This window comes from Rhinolophus hipposideros, assembly GCF_964194185.1.
Source record: "Rhinolophus hipposideros genome assembly, chromosome: 26".
NCBI classification, from domain to species: domain Eukaryota; kingdom Metazoa; phylum Chordata; class Mammalia; order Chiroptera; family Rhinolophidae; genus Rhinolophus; species Rhinolophus hipposideros.
Window position 1 is genome coordinate 24,266,255 of NC_138072.1, and position 24,084 is coordinate 24,290,338.

Here is a 24,084-nt window from a genome sequence, read left to right on the forward strand (position 1 = left end):
GAGCTGGAGTGTCGTCAGGGGCTGACAGGCAACAGCCGGAGCCTCGAGGCAGAAAGTGGCCGTTTCCAGGACGGTTGTGAACAACTGCGTCCCGCTGTACCCATCAGCAGTTGTGTCGTCATGGCTTCTGGCTGCATCAGGAACCAGACAGACAGTCAGGTTGGGGTCAGTACAATCAGAGGCAGTGTGACCCTGCTGTATGGACCTTGGTGTCTGCTGGGGTTGCAGGGTCCCTCTGAGGCAGAGGCTGGCACATCCTTTCCAGCGTGCACACACGCGTGCAAGCATACACACGTGCATACACACACATGCACACTCAGCTAAAAAGGCAAGACCATTGCTCAAGTCCTGCCTGGAAGAAGAACTGAGCCGGCAGACGGGAGGCGGGGGGCCGACAAGGAAGCCGAGCAGACCTGGTGTGTCTAACAGACTCCGGCGCAGGCTGAGCCATGCATGTGTTCTAGGTTGAGTGGTGTCTTTTCCAGTGAAAAAGAAAATGCACTCAAGTACCATGCACTTCGCCTCATGTAAAGGAGGAGTGTTGCTAGAGCTATTCTTATTTTTTAACTTTGGCACGCACATGGTGCTGCGTGAGCCCAGCCATCTCAGCACCGCACTCTTCGGTTCTGGACACGTGGACGTGCTTCCCTAATATGCGATTGCATGCACATCAGGTTTCTTCAGGGACCTGCCCTGCCCTGTCCCCTACGTAACCCCATGCACGTGGACATGGTTGTCCCTTCACTGCTGATTGCTTGGCCCACAAACTCCATGACCTCTGTGACTGCCATGGTGAGACAGGATGACAGGGCCTGCTTCAGTGTCCTGGAGTGGAGTGGGGGGAGGGCAGCAGAGGCAGGGGTGGCGGCTGTTTTACTCCCAGGAGGGCCCACCTTGACTGACTCAGATGGAACACTGTTGCCCCACTCCAGCTGTTGGCCTGGGGGTGGGGACTCCGTAGAGTCTTCAAAAGACATGGTTCTAGAGCAGGGGTGTCCAAACTTTTTCAACGTTTTTCACCAAGGGCCATATGCGGTAAAATACACAAACAGCCGGGCCACTCACTCGAGGTGAAGTACATATTGCCTCACCTGGTTTATTTAAGTAAACTAAATATATTTTTGGAATTTGCTGCGAGCCAATAAAAAATGGATTGCGGGCCGCAGCTTGGACACCCCTGTTCTAGAGGCTCCAAATCAGAAACGTGCTGCAGGCCTCCTGGAGACCTGTGCTCTCCTCCCCACACCTTCCCCAGCTTGTCACATCCTCCGCCCTCCTCCTCTTCCTTCTCTTGAGGATAAAGGTGGGTGATGAGCCACCTGACTTTTCAGATGCCTTCAGCTTTAATGTGCTGGGGCCCATACCCCTAGTCTAGTGGAATTCTAATCAGGCCTTATTTGCCGCACTGAGAATCATTTTAATATAACAGAACAGCATTAAGTGCTGCAACGAGTCATTTTTCTCTGAACATGGAAATGACAAGTAGAGGAGCTGTTGCTGGGGGTCTGGGTGGGAAGGCCAGTGCTTTCGGAGGCTCCGTGGACGTCGCTCCTTCCCCACTAAGTGGGCCGTCTGTGGTCACCTGCGCTGCCCCTGAGCAGACAGTGGGCTGGGCCTTGAATTCCTCCCTCTTCCTGTGGTCTGTGGACGGTGCCCTGGGGGTTTGACAAGCCCTTTCATCTTCCTGCGCCACCTTCCCCATCTGTACACCTAGAAGAGCGTTTTAACATGCATGCAAGCAACAGGGCATTTCTGGTTCTTTCCAGAATAAGCCCCACCTGTGTTTTCCAATTGAGCTCCCCCTTTGCAGTACTGAGCTGCTATCTCATGGCAGGAGCATTTTCAAACGTCTTCAGTTGAGAGCAGAGAGTCCCCTGGGCATTCACCCTGCTGCAGCCCAGCTCTGCTGTCCTGTCCCCTTTGTCACTCCCCTCTCAGTGCCTCCCAGGCTGCCCCTAAAGCTCGCAGGAAGTCTGTTCTGTGAGGGGGAGCCTTTCAGCAAGGCTGCCTCCTGGAACTCTCTGGAAGGTTCCAGGCTCCTCCAGGCCACAGCACCTGTGCCCCACCTGGCATTTCCCACAGTCTGCTATGACCTGAAGCCTGAGCCTCTCTCTCCAGGGACTTCTGCACGGAGGTTAATGACAGTTGTACATTTCCAACAAAATGCTGAAGTAGCAGTCAGTGCAGCTGCCATGCGCCGTATGGAAGCAGAAGTCTTGCTCAGTGAGCAGCTCATTAAATCCTCACGAGCAGTCGTTCTCAGAGGTCCCCCTTCACGTACACTTTCCTGCTAGCGGCCTATCAGGGTGCCGTGTCTGGTACCCGCCCCATAACCACCTCTCTGGGGTGTCCGAGGCCAGGTTGTTGGAGGCGGCTGCAAGCGAGCCTATTAATGCAAACAGAGGAAAAGAAATGTACAGTTCTTTCCCTCCGATGCAGGACGAGTCGCTTTCCCCCAGGTTCCCTGTGTGCTCCCAAAATGTAAAGCATGCAGATCATGGAAGATTTCCCTGAGTGACTGCTTTGTCCCCCACCCCGACAATGCTCAATTACATGCAGGAAATGGACACAAAGAAGGAAAAACCTAGAAACGTGAGAATCTGGATGATCCTGAGAAGTCGTGTGGTCGTTCATTTCAACCCTTTCTCACGCTTCTTCCACTGGTTATTAAAAAGAGGACGGAATGGGAAATGGATGTTCTCTGAGAATCTAAATGATCAATTTGAGATTTCATTTGGTCTCATTTTCTCTCCATGTTGTAGAATCCAGGTTTTTACGATGAGTAACGTAGCCCAAAACTGAAATACCAAGGAGAAAATAAAAGCGCCTGGGCTGCGCCCCAGTTAGCCCGTCACTGCCTGACAATGGGAGAGCGGGTGGGAACATTGTGGTAGGTTCACCTGTACGTGGTAGGGCAGTTCTGACCAGGATCTCTACTGTCACTTTGAGAGGTCAAGTACGTCAGTGTCTCCTAAATTACTGACAAGGACCATCACATCAGCTGTGCCCAGGGTCCTATGCGGGCTCTGGGTAGGCATTTGGTACAATGGGATGAGGCCAGGGCCACCTTCCTTTTCCTGTTGGATCCGTCCAGAGATAATCAGTACCATTTATGACATGACAAATAGGAGACTCAGCCCTTGCTCAATGTGACAGGATTCTGAACCCTGTTTGTTCAGTGTGAAAAAACAGTAAGTGGGACTTTGTTTCACAGCCTGGACTCTTTCCTGTATGGGCTTCACGCGCTCTTCAAAGGTGACTTCAGAATAACAGCACGAGATGAGTGGGTGTTCGCTGACATGGACCTTCTGCATAAAGTCGTTGCTCCAGCCATCAGGATGTCCCTCAAGCTTCACCAGGTAAAAATCCATTTTGTAAAAAAGTATGAGCCCGAAACATTAGGAAATAAAATAAGCTTTCAGAAATAGGGTCCCCTTTCTTGGCATGACGTAAGTGAGTGAGTTTATTATTTAGACCACCAAGCACTGAGGCCGTTTGGGTAGTCTTGACACTGGCCACTAGGATGGAACAGTGAAGTTTGCCAGAGGAAATGACGTATCAGAAGTGCCCAAACTGTACCGAAAAGTCCTAAAAACACAGGCCACGAAGCTCTTTCTCTAGGCACGTCCCAGCGTTAGGACCATGGGACGAGGCGCGGTCTCCATCCGGGTCAGGATTCCCACAGAGCGGTGGAGAGTGACATGTGGAAGTGCACTTGGCCCTGCAGGTCACCGGCCCAGTAGCCGTCTCACACTCATCCAAGCATCAGCTCGCTGTCCCCACTGAGCCCATGGGTGGACTTATTTCCCCCAGGACCAGTTCACGTGCCCTGATGAGTACGAGGACCCAGTGGTCCTCTATGAGGCCATCCAGTCCTTTGAGAAGAAGGTGGTCATCTGCCACGAAGGTGACCCGGCCTGGAGGGGCGCAGTGCTGGCCAACAAGGAGGAGCTACTGACACTGAGGCACGTGGTGGACGAGGGCACCGACGAGTACAAGGTCATCATGCTGCACAGGGGCTTCCTGAGCTTCAAGGTGATCAAGGTACGGCGGCCGCACCTCTAGGTGGGCACGAGTCTCCCGTGGGGGGATGTGTGAGAAGGAACCGAGTGGTGGTCGGAACCAACGCCCGAGTCCGAGCCAGCATCGCCTGTTCAGACTCGGTGCTGGCAGCGAGCAGAGGTCGGACCCGCAGCTGCGGCCCTGTCAGGGCCACGTCCCACCTCAGACAGCCGGTGTGTCGGCGGGGGCTTTGGCAAGAAGTCCTGGGAGACGCACATACAATACAGGTGGAGGTCAGGACCCAGCCTGTCCTTTACAGGCTTCCTAATTCCAGACCTTTCCTGTAACCTATTTCCCAGAACTTCCTCCCCAATAATTCTCCTTTAATGTGCTTCAAACCCCTGCGGGGGAACAAAAACCCGAGGCCTCCCCATTTGCTGTGCGTTTCCCGTGAAAATGGCATCATGTCCTCTTGTAGGCCCGCCATTCCCGTGGCTACAGACAGAGCTTTAGGCCGAAGGGTCCTCAGCCCCGGAGCAAGGCTCACTTACTGCACGCTGACCCCACGGGCAGGGAACACACTGCTTTTCCCCGTAGGTCAACAAGGAGTGTGTCCGCGGGCTGTGGGCCGGGCAGCAGCAGGAGCTCATTTTCCTGCGGAACTGCAACCCCGAGCGGGGCAGCATTCAGAACAACAGGCAGGTCCTGCGCAACCTCATCAACTCGTCCTGCGACCAGCCGCTGGGCTACCCCATGTACGTGTCCCCCCTCACCACGTCCTACCTGGGGACCCACCGGCAGCTGAGGAACGTGTGGAGTGGGCCCATCACCGTGGACGGCATCAGGACGTGGCTGCGGACCAAGTGGGTAAGGTAGGTCCCCACGGCCAGGCCTTCACCCGGACGCTGGGGCAGGGGCGTGGGGAGCTCCGTGGGTATCGCTGCCATGGCTGCCGCTTTCTCGTGACGAAAACTGCCGTCCCACGTGTCCTCGCGGTGTCAGGGCCTCTGTCGGTGGGGCCTGTTTCCCGCACGCCCCACGCTGAGCGCCAGGCCGGAGTTCCCACACAGCGCTGCATAGCTTCTGGGTCCTTAGCCCCGAGGTCCCACGTCTGTTGCAGGGAGTCGGTCCAGGACTGCCCCAGCCCTCGGCTCTCGTCCCTAAGTCGTCTTCCCTGGTTGTGAGCGTGTCTCTGCTTAGTTGCAATGAGTTCTAGAAGTCTCACCTGCGCATGGCCGAGCTCCGTGTCAGGCCTCCAAGCCCAGGTTTCTTGTGGACGGTTGAGACTGCAGCTTACTCATCACGGCGCAGGGTTTTCATTCATTAGACACTGGGGTTTGGGGACCCAGAGTCCCCCTGTCCACCTGCATCCTAGGTGTGCACTCACCTGTGGCGTGTGCCTTCCATCCTGACTCAGCGTGGGCGTGTGGGGATGTTTGGGTGAGAACCTTGGGGCGCTTCTGTCTCCCACAGAATTCGGAAGGGCTGCGATGCTGGCCCTCGCCCTGCAGGCACCGCGGAGCATGTGGACGGAAGGGGGCGCCCGTCCACAGGCGGCAGCAGCGCCCCGAGTGGGGAGAGCCCGGAGAGCAGCACAGAACAGCCCAGAAAGCAGGGGGCCCACCACTGGTCACCCCAGGAAGGGCCACGGCGGACAGGTGGGTGCAGCAAGGCCTCACAGTTCCTGATAATGGCACCTTTGGTCCTTGTGGCCGACGCGGAGGGCCGTGCGTGTGTCATTCTAACCTCTGAGAGCGCCTTTTTGCAAAAAAAATCAGTATTAGGACAAAGGACGCCCAAAATTTACCAACTCTTGCACGTCTGTTCAGGAAGCAACTCTCTCTTAAATTCAGCTTTTATCCTTTGTCCATGTCTGTCCGTCACCTCAGCCAGCAGCGTCTGTCTGTCCATCTGCCCAGTCTCTCACTTTCCATCTCATCTCACTCATCCAGGGACCACTTCATCCTGTGCCCTTTGTGGCGGCTGGAGGGGCTCTCGATCCCTGGTGGGATTTTCATCTTCCTGCGAGCTGGTCCCCACCCCCCTCCAAGTCTGTGGTGGCACAGACAGGCCTCCTGCCCTCGCCTTCCTGCTCCTCTCTAGTTTTCACCCCCCTACGTTATACCTGACATTTAAAGGAAGAAGGAGCCAGCAGACGGGAGTGGAGGAGGTGCCTCGGTCAAGATCGGGCAGTTTCAAGTTTAAAATCACATTTAAACTACAGCCCCCCTAGTTAGGCTTGACCCTGTGGAGGGGTGGGAGGCTGGGCCAGGTTAGGGGAGGCGACCCTGAGGCTTACAGAGGACGTGCCAGGCGGATGCAGGAGAGACGCACGCTCCCTCCTGGTTCCCACCAGCACAGGGCGCTGGGCGAGGTGGCTTCATCCTTGGTCTTCGTGCTTCCTCGCCATCCAGAGCATTCGGTAAGTGCCTGTCTGTGACTGCTCCACCTGCCAGCTCCACACCAGTGAGTTAGCAAGGGGCAGTCCTGCCTCCTGGAGGCGCCCAGAGCAAGGCTGAGGGTTTAACTGAAATGGTAAGGATTCATTCCAACATGGGAAAGGCTGTAGGTGGAGAGAAGATGATATAGATAGATGATAGATAGATAGATAGATAGATAGATAGATAGATAGATAGATAGATAGGTAGATAGATAGGTAGATAGATAGATAGATAGATGTGTGTGTGAGAGAGAGAGAGAGAGAGAGAGAGAGAGAGAGAGAGAGAGAGAGAGAGAGAGAATAGACAGATGGAAGGAAGGAAGGAAGGAAGAAAGGAAGGAAGGAAACAAGGGAGGAAGGAAACAAGGGAGGGAAGGTTGAGAGAGAGGGCTGGCAGGGTAGATGAGCAAAGTAGTCGGTATTAGCTGCTCAGCAGGGAAAGGGCCCCCTTCCCCAGCCCGGGCCGCCTGCCTGACCCTGAGCAGAGTGCCTGGCAGCCAGAGGCTGTGGCATGTGGCTGGCTTGCAGGCCGGGCTCTCTCACTGCTTAGTTAACAGTTGTTATCGTATGAGAAATATAAGTTTCAAAATCACATAAGTGACTTTACAGATGGGAAAGTTTAAGTAGGTTCCAAATGGAGAAATGCCTGGGTGTCTGGCGTTTGCTGGTCCAGGTGGCTCGTCTGAACCTGAGGGAGACTGGCATGAGGGGAGGTGGCTGGAGGGGCACAGCTTTGGGAGGTGGAGACGGGGGCTGGCTTAGCGAGAGGCCTCGCCTGTTTCTGACCAGTAAGGCAGCGCCCGCGAAAAGGAGAGCGAGTTCTTTCTTCTCTTGAAACGGGGTAATGAGCAGCCCTCCCTCCCAGCCGAGGCCAGCAGCCTCACACACTCATGTGACACACGTCGGAGCAGGGTGTCTCAGAGCCCAGACGAGCTGCCACTTCTGCATTTTTGCTTCTTACAACTGCCCCCACCAAGGGCACTCCTGGCTTCCTGTGCTCTCAAGGTAAGGAGGCATGCGAGCCCATCTGCAGCTGCCAGCCCCAGGCTCCGAGGCCAGTGTGTCCTGCTCCCGCTCCCACTTCCTGTGAATTCAGCTCCTGTTCACGGCATCCCGGCCACCATGAGAAAGTGCAGTAAGCAGCAGCCGCCTCCAGTGCCCAGTGTGTGCCAAACGCAGTCACTTCATCCTCACCCAAGTGACCCTAAGAGACAGGAACTTTCCCTGTTCTTATCTTGTAGCCGATGAATCTCGACACAGAAGTTAAGCCACTGCCTAGAATCACCCAGCTAGTCAGTTCCTGACCTGGGATTCGAACCCAGGCAGGACGAGCCCAGAGCCTGCGATCCTAACCACCACACAGGGTCCCATCACCTGGGCTAGGACGCTGCCTTTCCTTGTTCCCGAGCTGGGAAGGGGCTGATGGAGCCACCACAGCGCCCTCGCTCCCAGCCCTGCATTTGTTCTATGGGCAGTGCCCCTTCCCACCTGACGTCATCCTGTCTCCTGCTGGCAAGGGCTCCTCTTACAACTGGTCTTCCCTCTGACCCACAGCAGGCAAAGCTGGTGCCGGTTCTTCCTGAAGCAGCCAGTAGGGTTACTTTAGGTCCCCACTGTGGGCGGGGGAGGAAAGGGGACAAGGGACAGCCACAGGTCCCTCCCCTTGCTCAACACACTGACATGCCTGCGGAAGGAAGCACTGTACTCTGGGAGTTTCCCTGAGACCTGGTGGCCCCGCAGAGTCAGAGAGCTGGGAGGAGAGAGGGGAGACGGACAAGACCCCCAGTCCCACCCCCTTCATACAAAGGAAGCATCTCTCCCTTGCGCTTTCTCTCTGGCTGGTCCTACAACCCTGACAACCGCACAAAACCATACAGCTCTTCTCCTTACAGCAGCCAGAGCTCTGTTACCTTATGTTGGTTCAGGTCATTCTTCTGATTAAAAAGAGTTGGCCCCAGAAAGTCGGGGTTAGGGGGGCAGTGTACAGGGCTTACTAACCTTGGCCATTAGAACCGTTTGGGACCTAGAGGCTGAGCCCCTTTGGGGTGGGAGCTGGGAATGTGGTTACCTGGCTGATGCAGTTTTGCAGGGTGGTCCCTCGTGTCCCTTATTGTCAGTCGGTGTGTGTGTGGCGCCTGTAGAAATGATGCAGTCGTCATCCATCACTTTAGAGAGGCGGGGTGAAGGGTAGACAGGGCCATGTGATGCCGCAAAGGCAGTCAGGACAGGTGCGCTAAGTGCCCTGCCGGAGGGAGTCCGGGGCGCTGGAAGTGAAGGACCGCACCCTGGACGGGGCACGACCCAGAAGCTCAGCCAAGGAGTGATGAAGAGCGGGTCTGGACGATGAATGTGAACCAAATTCTAAGAACGGGTCTTGTTTTACTCACGGTGCCCAAGGCTTAATTCCCACAACTGGGCACCCACCTCCTCCCTCCCTTGGTCCCGGCCTCAGTTCCCAGCCAAGTGTCCCAATACTGGGCCCTTGCCAGGCTCTCAGAGGACTAGGGTCCTGCCTGAGTCCCCACAAGCAGGGCCCCCCTCCCAAGATGGGCGACATGTGCTGCTCCCAGCGTGCCCAGCACGTCACCCCAGGTGTGCCCCGGCTGCCAGGCACTCAGTGCAGCTCAGCTGCGGCCCGACAACCCGCAGTCTTCTCGCTGAGGTAAACAGTGTATGGCCCAGCTGGAAGGGGACCTGGTCCGCCTGGCGAAGGCTGGCGACCTACCTGAGAGCAGTTAGGAGAGGAGGAGTCTGCTGTCCTCTTGGTGAGGACCAGCCTGTAGGTGACAATCAAAGATGGAGGCACAGTGCCGGGATGATGAATCAAGAAGGGTCGTTCATGTGGTATTTCAACCAGGTTCTAAGGAGGTTTTCCCTGAAAACACCCAGAATTCAATAATGAAAGAAGTGGCAAAGTTAAATGAAGAAACAGTGGTCCTGAGCAGCACAAAAGCATTTAGCATGGTTTGCTCACTTGTTCCATGTATAAAATTAAATTTACCAAAAAATCAAGCGCAGTAACAATAAAAGCAACAAGCAAACCCGAAGCAATGAGGGTGGGGGGAGGGGGCCTCATCCTGCAGAGAACAGACCCTTCCCCACTCACTGACACACAGGGGTCTTTGTCCCTCTCCTTCTGGAATTTGCTGGGAAGCCCCCACCGAGCCCGGGTGGTCCTCCATCCGGCATCGGAGTCGCTGACTCGCGGATGACTGGACCAGTTCTGGGCAGCAGTCAGCATTACGGTATAAATCACAAACAGATGTTTGGCCTCGCCAGACTCTGAATAAACTAACAAATCACCATCTCTGTTCTTAATTCTGATTCATCAGGGCCCCTCTTTTTTCCTTTCTAAAAGTAACTTATTCAACTATTCAGCAGGGACCATCCAGATGGGCTGAGCCCCGGGTGAAAGCCAATGCCAGGGGCTGCCCACCCTCATCCCAGGGAGGGTAATGCCAGCCCTGCAGGGCTGAGTAGCACCATTGCGGGGGTGGGGGCACCCTGTCTTCTAAGCAGACAAGCAAGAAAGATCCAGGTGCCACCATCACAGTGGCCGCACAGCATGAAGGTCAAAGTGAAGCAAAGGGCCTTTCCAGCCAGTAACCTGCTGTGGGCAGGCGTGGGGCTGGGGTGACCCCGGGAATCTCCATGTTAGCATTTGTTTCATAAGGAGTGCTCTCACAAGATGTGTGTCCTCTCGGGGGGTTCTTCTATAGATACACATAAATGTTCTAGAAACCCTGGGTGCACAATTCATAATTTAGGAATTTAGGGTGAGGTGCAACATGGGAAAATACAGTCCTTTTCGGAGCCCACCCTCCACCCCGTCTTTATGGATTGAATGAGCAGCTTCAGGAGACATGCCCATAAGGCAGTTGGTAGAACTGTGACGTCACTAGCTGCTTCCTTCTAAATAGTATTTTAAAATTCGGCCCTAGTAATTATAGATGCTTAAGAGACGCAATTCAGCATTCTGCTGAGCACAGGTTCCCTCCTACCTGCTTGGTCCTTAAAGCTATAGGGGCAGGTCATGCACAGGACATGCATTTTAAGTCGTCCCTGTCCCAGAGACATCGACAGGACCAAATATTTGGGGCAGTCCAACCCCTTTCGTGAAAAAGTCTCAGCAAGAGCTGGGGCCACGAGGGACCCCGAGGGGAGGGCAGCCGGTACAGGGAGCTGGAGCCACACTAGGCAATGGTTGTGTCCCTGGAGGCCTGGGGCTGGCCAGTAACGCCGCCAGCCCGTGGGGGACCAGGGAAGGCTTCTTCTTAAAGATCTGGATTTCAAGGGAAAACGTTTCTAGAAAACAAAGGCCACAACATGAGGCTCCGCCCTTTTTCCTTCCCTTTTTTAAGGCAACTGAAAATGAGAAAAACCTGCATGTTTTCCCTTTATCACTGCTTAGGGGAGGAGCACAGCAACGTGGGTCCTAAAGCAGGAACAAAACAGGATTTGCTCAAGGGGGGCAGGTTATGCGGCTGGTCCCGTCTGGTCTGCCAGGAAGGTGGGGTGTTAGTGTTAGAGCAGGAAAGTCCTGGGCAAACCAGACAGGTCCATCACCCTGGCCACCACACCCACACCCACGCCTCCCACCCCCTCAGGAGAGCCCCTCAGTGGGGCCGGCAGCTCTTAGGCCGGCCTTGAAAGCGGGGGGCAAAAGGGGGTCACCTGGGTTCCGAGGCCCAGGAAGAGCAGGCCGCCCCTCACTGCGCAAACACTGACGTTGCCATGGCCACCTGTTCTCCTTTCTTTTAAAGGCAGGAGGAAAGGCAGGAGTCAGTCTGTCCAGGCACACGGGGGGTTAAGCCAGAGGCCGACCATTTTGAGCTCGTCCGGCCCGATCTTGGAAAGCCACCAGGCCTTCCTGCAGACGTCCTCATCGGTCCACGGGCTGGCCCCGAGGCTCTCGGGCAGCCGGCTGTCCTTACACACCTCTGCCGCGTCCCTGCACTCGCAGCCCCCGCCCGTCACCACCACCGGCCACCTGAGCGTCCGCGAGCGGGCCGAGGCGCTCATCAGGTCCAGCCTGGGCTCGTCCTCCAGCTCCACCCTGAGCTTCCTCTTCGGCAAGCGGAGCTTCTCCAGTGCTCTGGTCATCTCCGGCCTCTCTGCCGCAGAGGCAGGCAGCACCAGTGATACCCAGTCGTCCAGCAGTGTCAACATCATGATGGGCCCCTCGGCGCGGGCCGCCAGCCAGGCCACACGGGTAAGGGGCTCGCGTGTGGGCGGGCTCCGGGCCTGTGGCCCCCCGCCGGGGGCCTGCAGACTCCCACCGCTGTCTCCACAGTGACAGACGGCTGGGCTCAGACAGGACAGGGTTGGCCGAGCTCTGAAGCAGTCCAGATAGTAGCACATGTCCTGTGGGTAATAATACCCAGGTGGGGTACTGTTGTCATCTGAGCCCTGAGCCCGGGGCATGGGGATGTTCTCCACTCATCCACACAGCACAACATGTGTCACCTTAGTCTCTTTTCACGTTAATCTGGCTCCAGAGGACACACATCAACACTGGAGTTCGATCACCACAGATTTCATCCACCAGATCTGATTTCAAAGCTGCCGAGATGTATTTCTACATATTTACTTCCAAGTATTTAAACATTAAAATGGAGAGTTTTGAGGATTTGCCCCAAATAAACTGTTACTCACCTAGAGTTATGAGCTAGCTGATATTAGATGAAAACTTGAGCTTCATAAGTAATAAATACCCAGCAGTTCTCTTCTGTACTGCAGCAGGGAGGGAAAATAGGAGACATCAAGGCAGACCTCGTGTCAGATGGCAGATTCCCCACGCTCCTCTGGAATGGCTGCGCCTTGTCCTGGCCAAGGGTGCAGTACCTGCAGGTGGATGGTGGGGGGGCCTTCCTCCTTCCCACAGGAGAAGCCCTCCAGGCAGGTGCCTGCCCCAGGGGCAATGGCGGCCACCCTCAGCCACCAAGAAACCGAGGCTGGCACGAACCTCCCTAAGAAGAGCCATGGGACTGCAGCAGTGCCGTGCCACCTGAGGGGGTGGTGGTTCCATGGGCTTCCTGGAACCCCCACCACCCACTCCCTTACCCCGCATCACACCAGCCAAGACAGGGAAACTGGTTACTTTTTGGGATTGTAACTCAATTTAGTTAGATAACTACATGTATTAACAAACTTCCTTTTTTTCATTTACTCAATAAAAATGCACAGAATATAATCACACCTTTCTCACACCCCCAATCTGTGTTTAAGACACAGACTGTGGATGTAATTCTGGGATTCTGGCAAATTCTCTCCAGCATGGATGACCGAGCCCTTGGGACTCTATGCATCCAGAATAAAAGGCCTCTGGATTCCTGTTCGGGGTCAAACCTGCAGGACTCAGCATTTGTGACAGGGGCTAAGTGTCTAGGAAGAGACACTGACCAAAACCCAGGAAATTGAAGCACACAAATGACCTTTTACCCAAGGTCATCTTCTCAGCATGTCCAGATTACCACCGAGTGGGTCCCCACTTTCAGAGGCACCTCCCCAGCCCATGTTACGTCCTGCTCCAAGGCCGCCCTTTTCGTCCTCTGTAATCTGACCCGACTTCGGGTTAGTTGGTCAGTACGCAAGCAGTGAGGTGGTAGTTAGAAGTGGCCACACCGGTCTGCTGAGCCATTTGCTTCTCTTTTCTTTTTGGAAGCACTTCTCCGAGCCATGTGAACCCACCGAGGGCCTGGAGCAGAGGCAGCTTCACGGCCGCCGTCGAGCTGAGGGCCTCGGGGTGGTCTGCAGAAGAGCCAGCCAGGAGGACATCGGCCTGGACGACACGGCTTCCCAGCAGAGCGCCTCCGATGAGCAGTAGGCGACAGGACTGGAAGGGCCCCCACGGCCGGGACAGACGGATCCCCACAGCTTCCCCTTTCTTTTTCTCCCTTCTCCCCAAAACTGAAAAGAGCAAATTTGCCACCCACATGAGGCCCTTCCTGTGGAAAAATGAGAGCTGTTGTAGAAAACTGAATAACTTTATCTCAGGATCTTGAAAAACAAAAACCACTTGACGCCAGGCCTCCTACCCCAATGCTGCTCCAGGCGCTCACTGCGCCCAGGGCTGGGACCCGAAGGCACAAAACGCTTTCCAGAACGTGAAGATTCAGACAAAAGCCATGCACCATCTTCACACAACTGGGCGAGAGGGGCACATAAATAACTACCTGATGGCAGTATGACGGCCGCATGTTATGTAACTGGCGTTTCATAGAATCATACCACCGCCGGTCCAGTGCACTACTGTTATGCCCATGCATAAGGAAAATCTCACTTCTTTATAATATTTATGCAGATGTTAAGTATAAACCGGAGACAGCTACATTGCAGGAAACGTGGTAGTGCATGCAGCCCTGTCCACAATGCCCTGTGCCACAGCCAGCTGTCCCTGGAGAGGGGAGTGTGGGAGTCTGGTCCACGTCCACACGAAGCCGAAAGCCGTCCTGGGAGGACATGACGCTGGGCGGGCAGCTTCCCACAGCTGCCAGGCTGGCCCCGCCCCTGTGCCGCGTGCCGCACGGGACCCGCCCCTTGTACTCCAAGCCAAGCAGTCCCTACGGTGTCACTTGCACACGCCTTTGTTTGGGGAATTAAAAGGTTTATAGTTATTGCTGTGTCCAGTTGCTTGAGTGCTGCTGAAACTGTTATTTCTAAAAACTGAATCTGTGAGAATGACATTTGGGCAAATTGTGAGACATCTTTTCCCATCTTAAGATTTCCATAGGGTAGAACAGAAAGATGGCTGGCTCCTTGCTGACAGGAGGCAGGACAAGGGGCCATGGAAATCTTAAGACACAGCCCACAAGGAATGGCATCCATGACCCGCTGAAAAGACCACAGTTAGAAATACTGAATTTGGAAAGTCTTACAAATTTCAAGGTCTCTAGGGTTTGGCAATGTGGGGCGAGGCCAGGGTATTATACGCAATTCCTTACCCCTTGGAAATAGATGGTAATGTGTTTTTTTTTGTTTTGTTTCAGTGAAAAAAAAAATTATCAATTAATAACAATAGGCAGGCTCTGTAGTCAGAGTGCATTATCCTCAGACCAGCAGCCCTGGAGACAAAAACTTGGTCCTTCCGATTTATATGCAGGTGATTGTCGAATGAGGAGCTGATATAACCTCATGCAGTTCTCAAAGTTGGTCAAACCGACTGAGCTGGAGCGCCTGAAATCCTCTTGGGCAACTTTGCGGCCAAACCCCGGGGGCCATATGGCAGGTCCTGAGCTGTGAATGGGGTCTCCCCATGCAGGTGTCTCCTTGAATTTAGTAAGAAAAATGGTGCACACCTGGCCACTCCTTGTGCATCCAGAAGGAAGAAACAGAAAGCCAGCAGGTCCAACAGAAGTTGAAACCTCCCAGGAGGCCGACCATTCGGATGAGAAGGCCAAGGAGCCCTGGGGGCACAGCAGTTCCTTCCTCGGAAATCTCCCGGGCTCCTCCGACTGCTGGTCCACCCCTATCCCAGTGCTCAGTGCTGGCTTTGGGGAGGCCAGGGGAGAGGGAAATTTGTGGTTTAGCCACAACAGCAGACACTAATGTAACGAGTCGCCAGTGAAGGCGGAGACAGCTGTGAGCCCGTCCTGCTACTTCCGCCCACAGGTACGCGTGCCTGAAAGGGAAGAGCGATGTCCAACTCGCCCCATGACTCTTTGTGGCTTTCACAGATGCAGTCACGTTTTTGTTTTGTTTTCTTAATTGTGAAAAACAACTTTTATCTTTACAACTCATGAGCTTGTGTGGGGACAGAGTCCCAGAGAGCAGTTTCCGGGCTCTTGGCCTCACGTGGAAAGGTGCTGGCTCGGGTAGTAGATGGCCATGAGCTGTGGCTAGTTGGCCATCAGCTGTAACCAGTGAGCCATTGGCCACTGATATAACTGCGGTGGCGAGGCTAGGAAGTGCAGAGTGTAGTTAGCAAGTTGGGTCGGTTGGCAGAGATGCGGATGGCAGATTGCGAATCGTGTGACTCCTGCTCCCTGTGTCTCCAACCCAGCCGCCAGCGAGAATATAGTGGTATGACACCCCTATCTGTGGCTCCGTGGGTGTTCCTTTTTGGCCTCACCATGTCCTGCGTTCCTATGTGGGGAGCGGGAGCTGAGACCCCGCCTGACGCCCTGCTTGTCAATCTGGTCTTCAGCCTGTCGGCTGTTTATCAGAGTAGTCCTTGCAAAATACCGTATTATTAGCCCCCATTTAGAAGAGATATTCCTAACGTGACAGTTCTGGCCAGTTATTCAAATGTTCTGCCAGCATACAGCTAGAGTTATTCTCTGCATGTGGATACTGGCCAAAATTCTCTAAAGATAAAACTGTAGTGCTTGCTTTTATATAAATCATGTGGCTTTCTGGCATTATTGATTCTAAATTTTGCACTGTGTTGAAATCGTCTGTCTAGCAAGTAGTTTTCTGAAATCACGCGATGCTCCAACTTCTCTTTGCCCATAAAACGTGCAACGTGACACCCGTTTACTTAGGCCTCTTCTCTCCAGCCCCTCCACCTTTCCTGTTTTGTCCCAAGTCACCGAGCTTCAGGGACATAAGCATGTCATCAGCAGGAGCGCGCGCGCACACACACTCTTCCCAGACAACCTTGCATGAACAGAAAGGGAACGAGGCCCTTTCCACTACTTCTGGGCTGCCATTGCCCCACACCCGGCTTGATGATCTGAGGGCTGGGAATGGGGTGAGTGACTGAACTGCCAACTTTACTGGGAACCTCTTCCTTTCAGTCACAATCAGATTATTCTCTGAATTTAAGATTCACCCATCTCCCTCCATGTGCTCACTCTTATTCAGAGGTGAAAAGAAACAGTTTATAACACTGTGTGTTGACAACACTGCATGTTAAGCGCTGGTGGTCCCATCGGCGACGGGGGAAGATGACAGGATTTAGGACCCTCATTCCTAAATCAACTCTGCTTTGCACCACTCAACCACGTTGTTCTAGCTCACATCCCTCGTGCAGGAGATGCACGTCAAGCTGCTTTGCAAAGCGAATTCTTCCTCGAAGTCTCCACTCATGACCAAATGTCTGTTGGGTGTCTGGGTTTGTTTGAACAGTAGGCATTTCAAAGTCACGTATGGAAGAGAACCCCCACTCTCCACCCCCATGACACTGCACCCTTCCTCTCCTAGGGCACCCCATCGGCTGGGGGCCCCACGGGGCAGAGGTCAGCCTCTCCTGCTCTGGTCCTGGCCTGTGCTGAGTGGCTGTGCGTGCTGTGCCTCGGCGTCTCTTCCTGACCCCGTCATCGCTTCCTCCTTTAAACCTCAGCAGAAGGCTGCTCCTACAGGCTCCGCACGTTTGGCCCCGAGGCAGAGGTATTTGTGAATTCATCTTACCAGATACCAAGAGCTGCCGAAACAGGAAACACTTATTTCTCACAGTTCTGGGGGCTGCGAAGGCCAACATCAAGGTGCTGGCAGATCCGTGTCTGGTGAGGCCACTTCCTGGGTCATCACCGCTGTCTTCTCGCTGTCCTCACATGGCAGAAAGGGCAAGAGCTCAGTAGGGTCCCTTTTATAAGGGCACCAATCCTAGTCACCTCCAGCTCCCAAAGGTCCACCTGTACAGACCATCACATTGGAGGTTAGGTTTCACACATGAATGGGGGCGGGGAGGCAGACATCGGACTGTCACATGATCCTTTGTGAAATTCCGTTTCTTGAAACACAGACTGTGTCTGAGGTCTTCATGCATGCTCCCTGTCAGTCTACCTGACCAAGTAATCTGAGGGTTATTTAGGGACCTTCTCACAGCTGACAGACAATAACGCTCTTTTGACCTGTAACAGCGAGTTCATCACACTAAATGTCACCTTACATCTGGGGGCACATGACACTGAAAAAGACTGAAAGCCTGAACAGTGGGCGTGATGGAACAAGCATGGGCTTCGGAGCCACGTGGGCTGGGCCTCAAATCCTGTACCTGCCACTATGGCCGAAGCTCCCAGCACCCTACCAACGTCAGGGGCCGTCCTGAGTCTGGTCACAGTCAGACTTCTAGGGGGCCATAACGCTCTTACCCTTCCAGAACCACATTTGGCTTCCGCTCCAAGTGCCCTCAAACTAGCTAGTTTACTTTACTGGAATAGATTTCATTGCTTTCCTTCTAATGTAAGACAAAACCCAAGTCTACTAAACAGTCATGACTGAAAACAAAGACAAGCAGCAAAGGAAAGCTGTCCCTTCGGACTTCAGATGGATGTGAACCCTCATAAACGCAGAGCGCTTTCCGGGAGATGGAGTCCCACATCAGCCAGGCTTGGGTGCGTGCGGGGCCTATTGTCAGGGAGCATGGGGACGAGTTCCCCAGCTGCCTCCTTTCTCGGGTCTCCTGAGGGCTGAGTGGGGCTCACTGGGCTGTGGGAGTTGGGTGAGTGGACTTCGGGCAGGTGGTTCCGAGGCCTGGCACTGTCCCTGCAGGAGGCCGAGGCTGGCAGACACAGCTGTGCTCAGTGCCCCCCAGTCCTGGGAGCAGGCTGCAGTCACACCCACCTGTCACACCTGAGCTCAGCCTCCATGAACAACGCATCCGGACACGGACAGTGAGTCGGTGACGCCCACTTCCTCAGACTGGACAAGGCAGCCTTTTTATTAAGGGATCGGTTCACATTCTAGTGGGCCTGCCAGCTGTGGTCCCTCAGAGGCTTGGCAAATCCAGACCAAGCTTCAGAGGGCGGCTTTGGGAGTCAGGGCCGAGGAGGCACTGACAGAAAGGCCTGTCACAGGCGGCAAGCCGTCCCCTCGGTTTAGAAACACGAGTGCTTCCTTCCCTGTCGTGCGCCCAGAGCCGTCACAGGACACCTCCCTCCACAGATGCTGGACCTGGTACACAGGTACAAAAGGGCACACCTGCCATCAATGCCAGCCAGCTTTGCAGCTAACGCTAGGTGCTAAAAAAAACTCCTGGAAGTTCATTGATCTTCACCAGAAATGACCTAAAAACTGTTCATCACTCCAGTACCATCAACCCCTCAAGGGCAGTTTTTACCCTCTATGAATTCTGGGGTGTCAGCAGTCTTTTCTGCAGTGCCCGGCTGTGAGCTGCCCCTTGTCACCCTACACATTTCCGATAGACCCAGCCCTGCCACTGGACTCTCCCCGGGGACGATGCAGATAGCTGGTGACACTTCCTTCCACGATGTGCCTTCACCTCCCTGTGACCACATTCATTTCCCCCCTTTTCTGGAAGGGAAAAAAGGCACAAAGAGGTTTAACAATATGGCCAAAGTGGGGCTCTGAGGTGCCCCCAGGCCAGGGCCTGCTGAGTACCAAAGACCATCACCATTTCTTTCTTTTTTTTTTTAAATAAGAATTTATTTGATCTAAACTGACAGCATAGGCCAGGGAGCAAGATCTCAAATGGTCTGGCTTCTAAGGCTGCTTATCCCTCCCACACAAGGACTCATGTATCTGCAAACATCACATTCATTTTTAATGTATTAAGCAATACACAAACAGTAAGAGATGGATAGGGGAGAAACTAAATGGTTTGCTTTTGAAATAGTATTTTTTAAAAATCAAAGAACATCACTTGAAGGTGCTGGGACGGCAGCTGCACCTGGAAAGGGACTTGGTGCTCAGGACACGCAGAACCAAGGAGGCGGTGAACACATGTATAAGCTTCAGGGGGGGCAGTCTCCATCGAATACTCTGAAAACCACTTCTCATCTCATATTTACCCAAATCACACGCACAACTGCAAGAGGAAATAAACAAATATCTTGGCATAAATCAGCCCCAGTGGATGGTTAGTCTTAAAGTCAATCCAGCATTAAGGCTAATTCGATCCTTTAAACACTTTATGGAAAACAGCTGTCAGGCGCTTTGGAGAAACCTGCAGGCACAAAACCTTGACAGGCTCCTTGGGAACGGGCACATTTCCCCACGTGCAGGAAAGCGGTGACACAGATCAGCTTCATTTCCGGCCGCTCTGCACACACGTCACAATTTCTGTCAAAAGGTGGTTTCTGTTCTCCTTGGTGACCTGTGGGGAGAAGCGAGAGAGTGGGCTTCAGAGTCCCTTTCCTGTCTTCTGTCCTCTGACAGGTCACATTATACAAGAACAGCCCGGAAGGCGGAGGGGCGAGGTGTGTCCTGTGAGGTATGACCCGGGAGGAAGCCCAGCTCTCCAGAGCTCTGGAAGCAGGACAGGTGTCCTGCTTCCCATCCCACCAGCGGCTTCTGCAAAGCGAAAGGGAGTTTCCAACTTGCAGATTTAACCACAAAAAGAGCTAGGAATGAAGCCCGTGCAAGGCACTCTGGAATGGACGATAGGACGCAGGACGGAACACGGCCCGAAGTGACGTGACCTGACAGGAAGGAACTGCCTGAGTGAGCCAGGTGGGCCCTCGGAGAGCAGCTGGCCGTGTCACATCCACTCATCTACTCATCTCTCTATGAACTTAGGAAACCTGAGTGTTGCCAGGAGCCTGACGTCAGTCAACTCCACCTTCGGAAGATGGGGAAGCTGACACCCGAGAAGTCAGGCGTTCTCCTGAGGTCTCAGAGCCAGTGGGGGACGCACTGCGGACGAGACCTCAGGCCTGCGGACCCCACTGTGCTTGCTCTGCAATCGGTACCATTACAGAAGCAAAAGTAACGAAGAGTTTATCGAGCTTTACTTGACGTTTGTCATTTTTCCTTCTTTCACAGCCACAGTCCCAGTACAACAAAAGCATTCTGACTCCCCCGGGGAGCTGGGCTGCTGCTCCCCTCACGGGTGCCTTCCTGTTTGGCCCCACACAACATTCACCCATTCAGCACTGACGGAGTGTCACCCAGAAATGGCAAGGTGCTGCGGGCAGAGAAAGGGCTCACATGAGGGCTTGACCTCATAGAGCTCGCAGACCAGGACGCAGGGACAGATGTGAACCGCAGCATGTACAGTGAATAGTAAAGGACCGTGAGAACGGGGAGCAGGCAGACTGGGTGGGGGAGGGGTCAGGAAAGGTTCCACAGACTTCATTGTCACAGGTGGACGATGACAGAAGGGCACCCAGACGGAAGGACCTGAGCAGAAACTCACGGTCAGTGGGTGCACCTGGGACACCCGAGTGGGTTCAGGGTGGGTGGCGGGCCCTGAGACGGGCCTGGTCCACTGCAGACTGAATACCCCGTGTCCACCGGATGGCCTGGCACACAGTAGGTGCTGATCAACGTCTGATGAGGAAATGCACAGTGGGTTCCTCCCTCTGGTGCCAGCATCCACTGTCCTTTCCTGTAAGTGGCTGACTTTCTTTTGGGAGACCACCCGTCTAAGAACTAGCCTTCGGGGAAGAGGAACAAGCTGGGCCAGGACCTTCCTGAGCACCCGAGCCCTGACAGCACTGAGCTGAGCAGCCAAGGCTGAGGCTGACACACCAACTGCACTGTCCAGACACTGCCTGCTGGTCCCTGCTGGGTCGCTCCCCGGGCAGCTCTGTGCCCCCTGGAATGAGGACCATTAGCTCTGCCTTCAGCTGGAAGAGAAACCACAGCCATGCAAGGCTTTCTGTGCTGTTTTCACTTAAGTTAGCCAAAGTCCATTTCTGCTGTTGGCACTCAAGGAAGCCCTCCCTGTGGAGGGGGGAGGGGAGGCAGCTGGGCACCCAGTACTGGAACTCAGGGGGCTATGGGGAGGGGTCCTGTGCAGAGTAAGGATGGCGGCCAGAGCCCTCAGTTCCCCTTGTCCTGCCCTCCCCATTTCACCAGGTCTCACACTAGGCTCTGCCTGCAGAGTCTGAGAGGCACCTCAGAAGGAGGACATGAGGGGCATTTGGGGCCCCTTCCTCTTCTCTGAGTAGCCCATCACTTCCTTTATACATGTCAGAGAAAGGAGGTGTCGAGCTGGGAGAGGAGGAGTGCAGAGGAAGAAAGAGGGAAGATAAGTAAACGGGAAGTGGGGAGGAGGAGGAAAGGAAACACTCTGTCCAGCTGCAAAGAGTGAACTGTACCTTGGCAAGGGTGAGGAGGGGCAGGTAGGTGAGCCCCACCTCCAGGTGCCCAGAGGATCTGCGACCTAAGTGAGGTGACGTATAATGAAACCAGGTTACCACCGGCTACTGATGGAAACGAGAATTAAGTTCCTAGGAATCGCGTCGACCTTAGGACGCACACTGAACGAAACGTTATCTGCGGACCTGCGCCCTCAGCACACGCTGCCTGGACGATCCCCGAGGATACACCACGGAAGGGAGCTGTCAGACATGCCCCTTGTGCATCTGATGTCACCAGTTCCGTGTTGGGTGCTTCTGATGTCGCTCATTGTATGTTAAGGTGGTGCAATGAGATACACACGAGAGGAAAGGAGCAGAAGCAGCGAGGATGGAGAAGGCGGGAGGGGACCTTCCTCAGGTCATCCGAAGGCTCCATTTCTGTTCCAGAACCATCAGGGGCATGTGAAGGGACATGAAGGGGAGACAGAGGATGCCATCACCTGAGACATGGTTCTCGTGTGAAGGCTGTTTAGGTGACAGAGCCAAGGAATGCAGAGAAATCGGACGTGGCAGGCGTGAGACTTCAGGGAAGACACAGATACCACAGGCATTCCGCGTTTCAGGGAAATGCCTCATCTTCTCCACCACGGCATCATCTGACAACCCTGGTCCCGGCACTCAGCTTTCGGGCCGAGTCACCTCATTTCAACTCCACACCAGCTCGCAGGGTTGTCCCCGTGTCACATAGGAGCAAACGGCACAGGAGATGCGGTTCAAGGACAGATGAGGACAGAAGGCTCATCCCTCCCCAGGAGTCCTGAGTCCCCGCCCTGCCTCCTCCAGAGCTGCTGGGGGCTCAGGGTGGCCCAGCAGGGACAGTGCCTGCTGCTGCCCACATGCACAGAACACTCTCCAAGCCTCGGTTAGATACAAAAAGAATACAAATTAAAACCAGAAAAGCCCCATTTTGAGAATGTTTTCTCATTACAAGTTAGTGAACGGGATACAAAAATGCCCTTCCTATTCTGCGACACCGTTTGGCTGCCGAAGGACTACTGAAGACCACACAGGAGGGCGGCCGTGTGCTCGGGGATGGCGCTCCCGGTCCAGTCCGGGAAGACAAACCCAAACGCTGAACAAGGACAGCAGCAGCGGTCAGCCTCGGGCCTCCCCCAGCACACGTCTAGTCCACTTGCTATTCAACCACCAGAATGAGCTGCAACAGCGTTCCTGAGAGGCTAATTAGACGAGGAAAGTGGGGGCTGGGAACAGAAAAAGGAGCCCAGGAAGACTGCAGAAAGGAACAAAGCTGCCCCACCTTCCTCCTCCCTGCACTGCAGCCTGATGAGAAAGGAAGGCAGCTGGCCAGAGCCTGAGCCCCCTGTCCTGCCCGGTGGCCTGGGGACCAGGCTGTGTCTCCTTCATCCAGTATCTGGCACGCGGTGGGTACGCAATAAATGCTAAATGCTACGCCGAGGAGGGTCTCTGAAATGTAGCTGAGTTGTTAATAAAGATGATGAGGACTCGCCAGCCTAAGTGTCCGAGTCATTCTGTGCCTCGGGGGCCATGCAAGTACCTCGGAGTTACTAGCGACTTGAAGGCCGTAACCTAAGGAAAGCTGGGAGCGTTGGGCTGAGGAATGGGCAGGCGAAAAAGGTCTTTTGGTATACCTCCTGTATGCAAGAAAGCAAAACAAAACCATACGTGTCCTTGAAACTGCATGGGATGGGCTGTGCAGTTTCTAATAAGCAAGGGATTACAAGAAGAAATTAATTTGCAAATGCTCATGATACTAGCAAGTTCACACATAGCAAAAGTTATTACTAGTCTCTTTGTTACATGTTTTGTCTATTTCATTATATTAAACTGAAAAATAGGATCATTCATGAATCCAAAACCTCTAACTCTACTTTTCCTTGAAGGTTCAAGTTTTTCAATCAAGAATTATCTTGGCAGTGCGGTTTTCAGGAACCCAGTGCGCATGGCCAGGGAGGGACTACATGTCTGCGTCCAATGGCACTGTCACGTGGCCCCAGAGGAGAAAGGTGCGATGGCCCTTTGTTTGGGTGTCCTGCCTACTGACTCCTGTGTGTGAGTATATAAAATAGCTTTACTGAGATATAAATCATATGCCATAAAATTCAACCTCTTCACAGGTAGAATTCAGTGGTTTTTAGTACCCTCCGAGTTGTGCTGTCATCAACACTACCTATTTAGAATATTTTCATCACCGCTCCAATAACCCCATTCCCATTCACTACACCTCCTCCTTCCCCTGAGCCCTGGTGACCCCTCGTCTACTTTCTGCAGCTATAAATTTACCTGTTCTGGCCACGGCCTACAGCTGGAGTCACACAATATGTAACATTGTGACCGGCTTCTTTCACGTAGCATAATGTGATAGTAACTCATCCATGTGTCACCACTTCATTCCTTCTTATTCTCAAAGAATCTCCCACTGTATGTATACAGCACATGTTGCTTATTCCTTCATCAGTTGCACATGTGTGTTATTTCCATTTTGGGGCTAGTATGAATAAGGCTGCTATGAACGTTATTGTACAAGGTTTTGCATGAACATATGTTTCCAATTCTCTTGGGTAAATACGTAGAAACGGACGTTATATAGTTACTCCATTTCCTTTTTGAGGAACGGCAGAACTTTTCCACGACTCCCAGCAGCAGGGTCCAAGGGTTCCAGTTTCTCCACGTCCT

The 24,084-nt window shown here is 53.9% G+C and overlaps 2 protein-coding genes across 11 annotated transcripts in view; one reads left to right on the plus strand and one right to left on the minus strand.

Annotated features, from left to right (window-relative positions):
- The window catches only part of PCNX2 (pecanex 2), a 223,058-nt gene extending 209,000 nt beyond the window's left edge, over window positions 1–14,058 (plus strand). For both annotated transcript variants that reach the window (XM_081038977.1, XM_081038978.1), the window contains 6 exons: window positions 3,215–3,359; window positions 3,814–4,044; window positions 4,600–4,874; window positions 5,476–5,660; window positions 11,206–11,654; window positions 13,107–14,058. In XM_081038977.1, the coding sequence (XP_080895103.1) occupies window positions 3,215–3,359; window positions 3,814–4,044; window positions 4,600–4,874; window positions 5,476–5,660; window positions 11,206–11,654; window positions 13,107–13,268 (1,447 nt within the window). In that variant the 3' untranslated portion in view covers window positions 13,269–14,058. The remainder of the gene's footprint in view (window positions 1–3,214; window positions 3,360–3,813; window positions 4,045–4,599; window positions 4,875–5,475; window positions 5,661–11,205; window positions 11,655–13,106) is intronic.
- Window positions 14,059–18,866: 4,808 nt separating this feature from the next.
- NTPCR (nucleoside-triphosphatase, cancer-related) overlaps window positions 18,867–24,084 on the minus strand; it is a 31,582-nt gene continuing 26,364 nt past the window's right edge. For all 9 annotated transcript variants that reach the window (XM_081038980.1, XM_081038979.1, XM_081038987.1 and 6 more), the window contains one exon: window positions 18,867–19,439. In XM_081038980.1, the coding sequence (XP_080895106.1) occupies window positions 19,409–19,439 (31 nt within the window). In that variant the 3' untranslated portion in view covers window positions 18,867–19,408. The remainder of the gene's footprint in view (window positions 19,440–24,084) is intronic.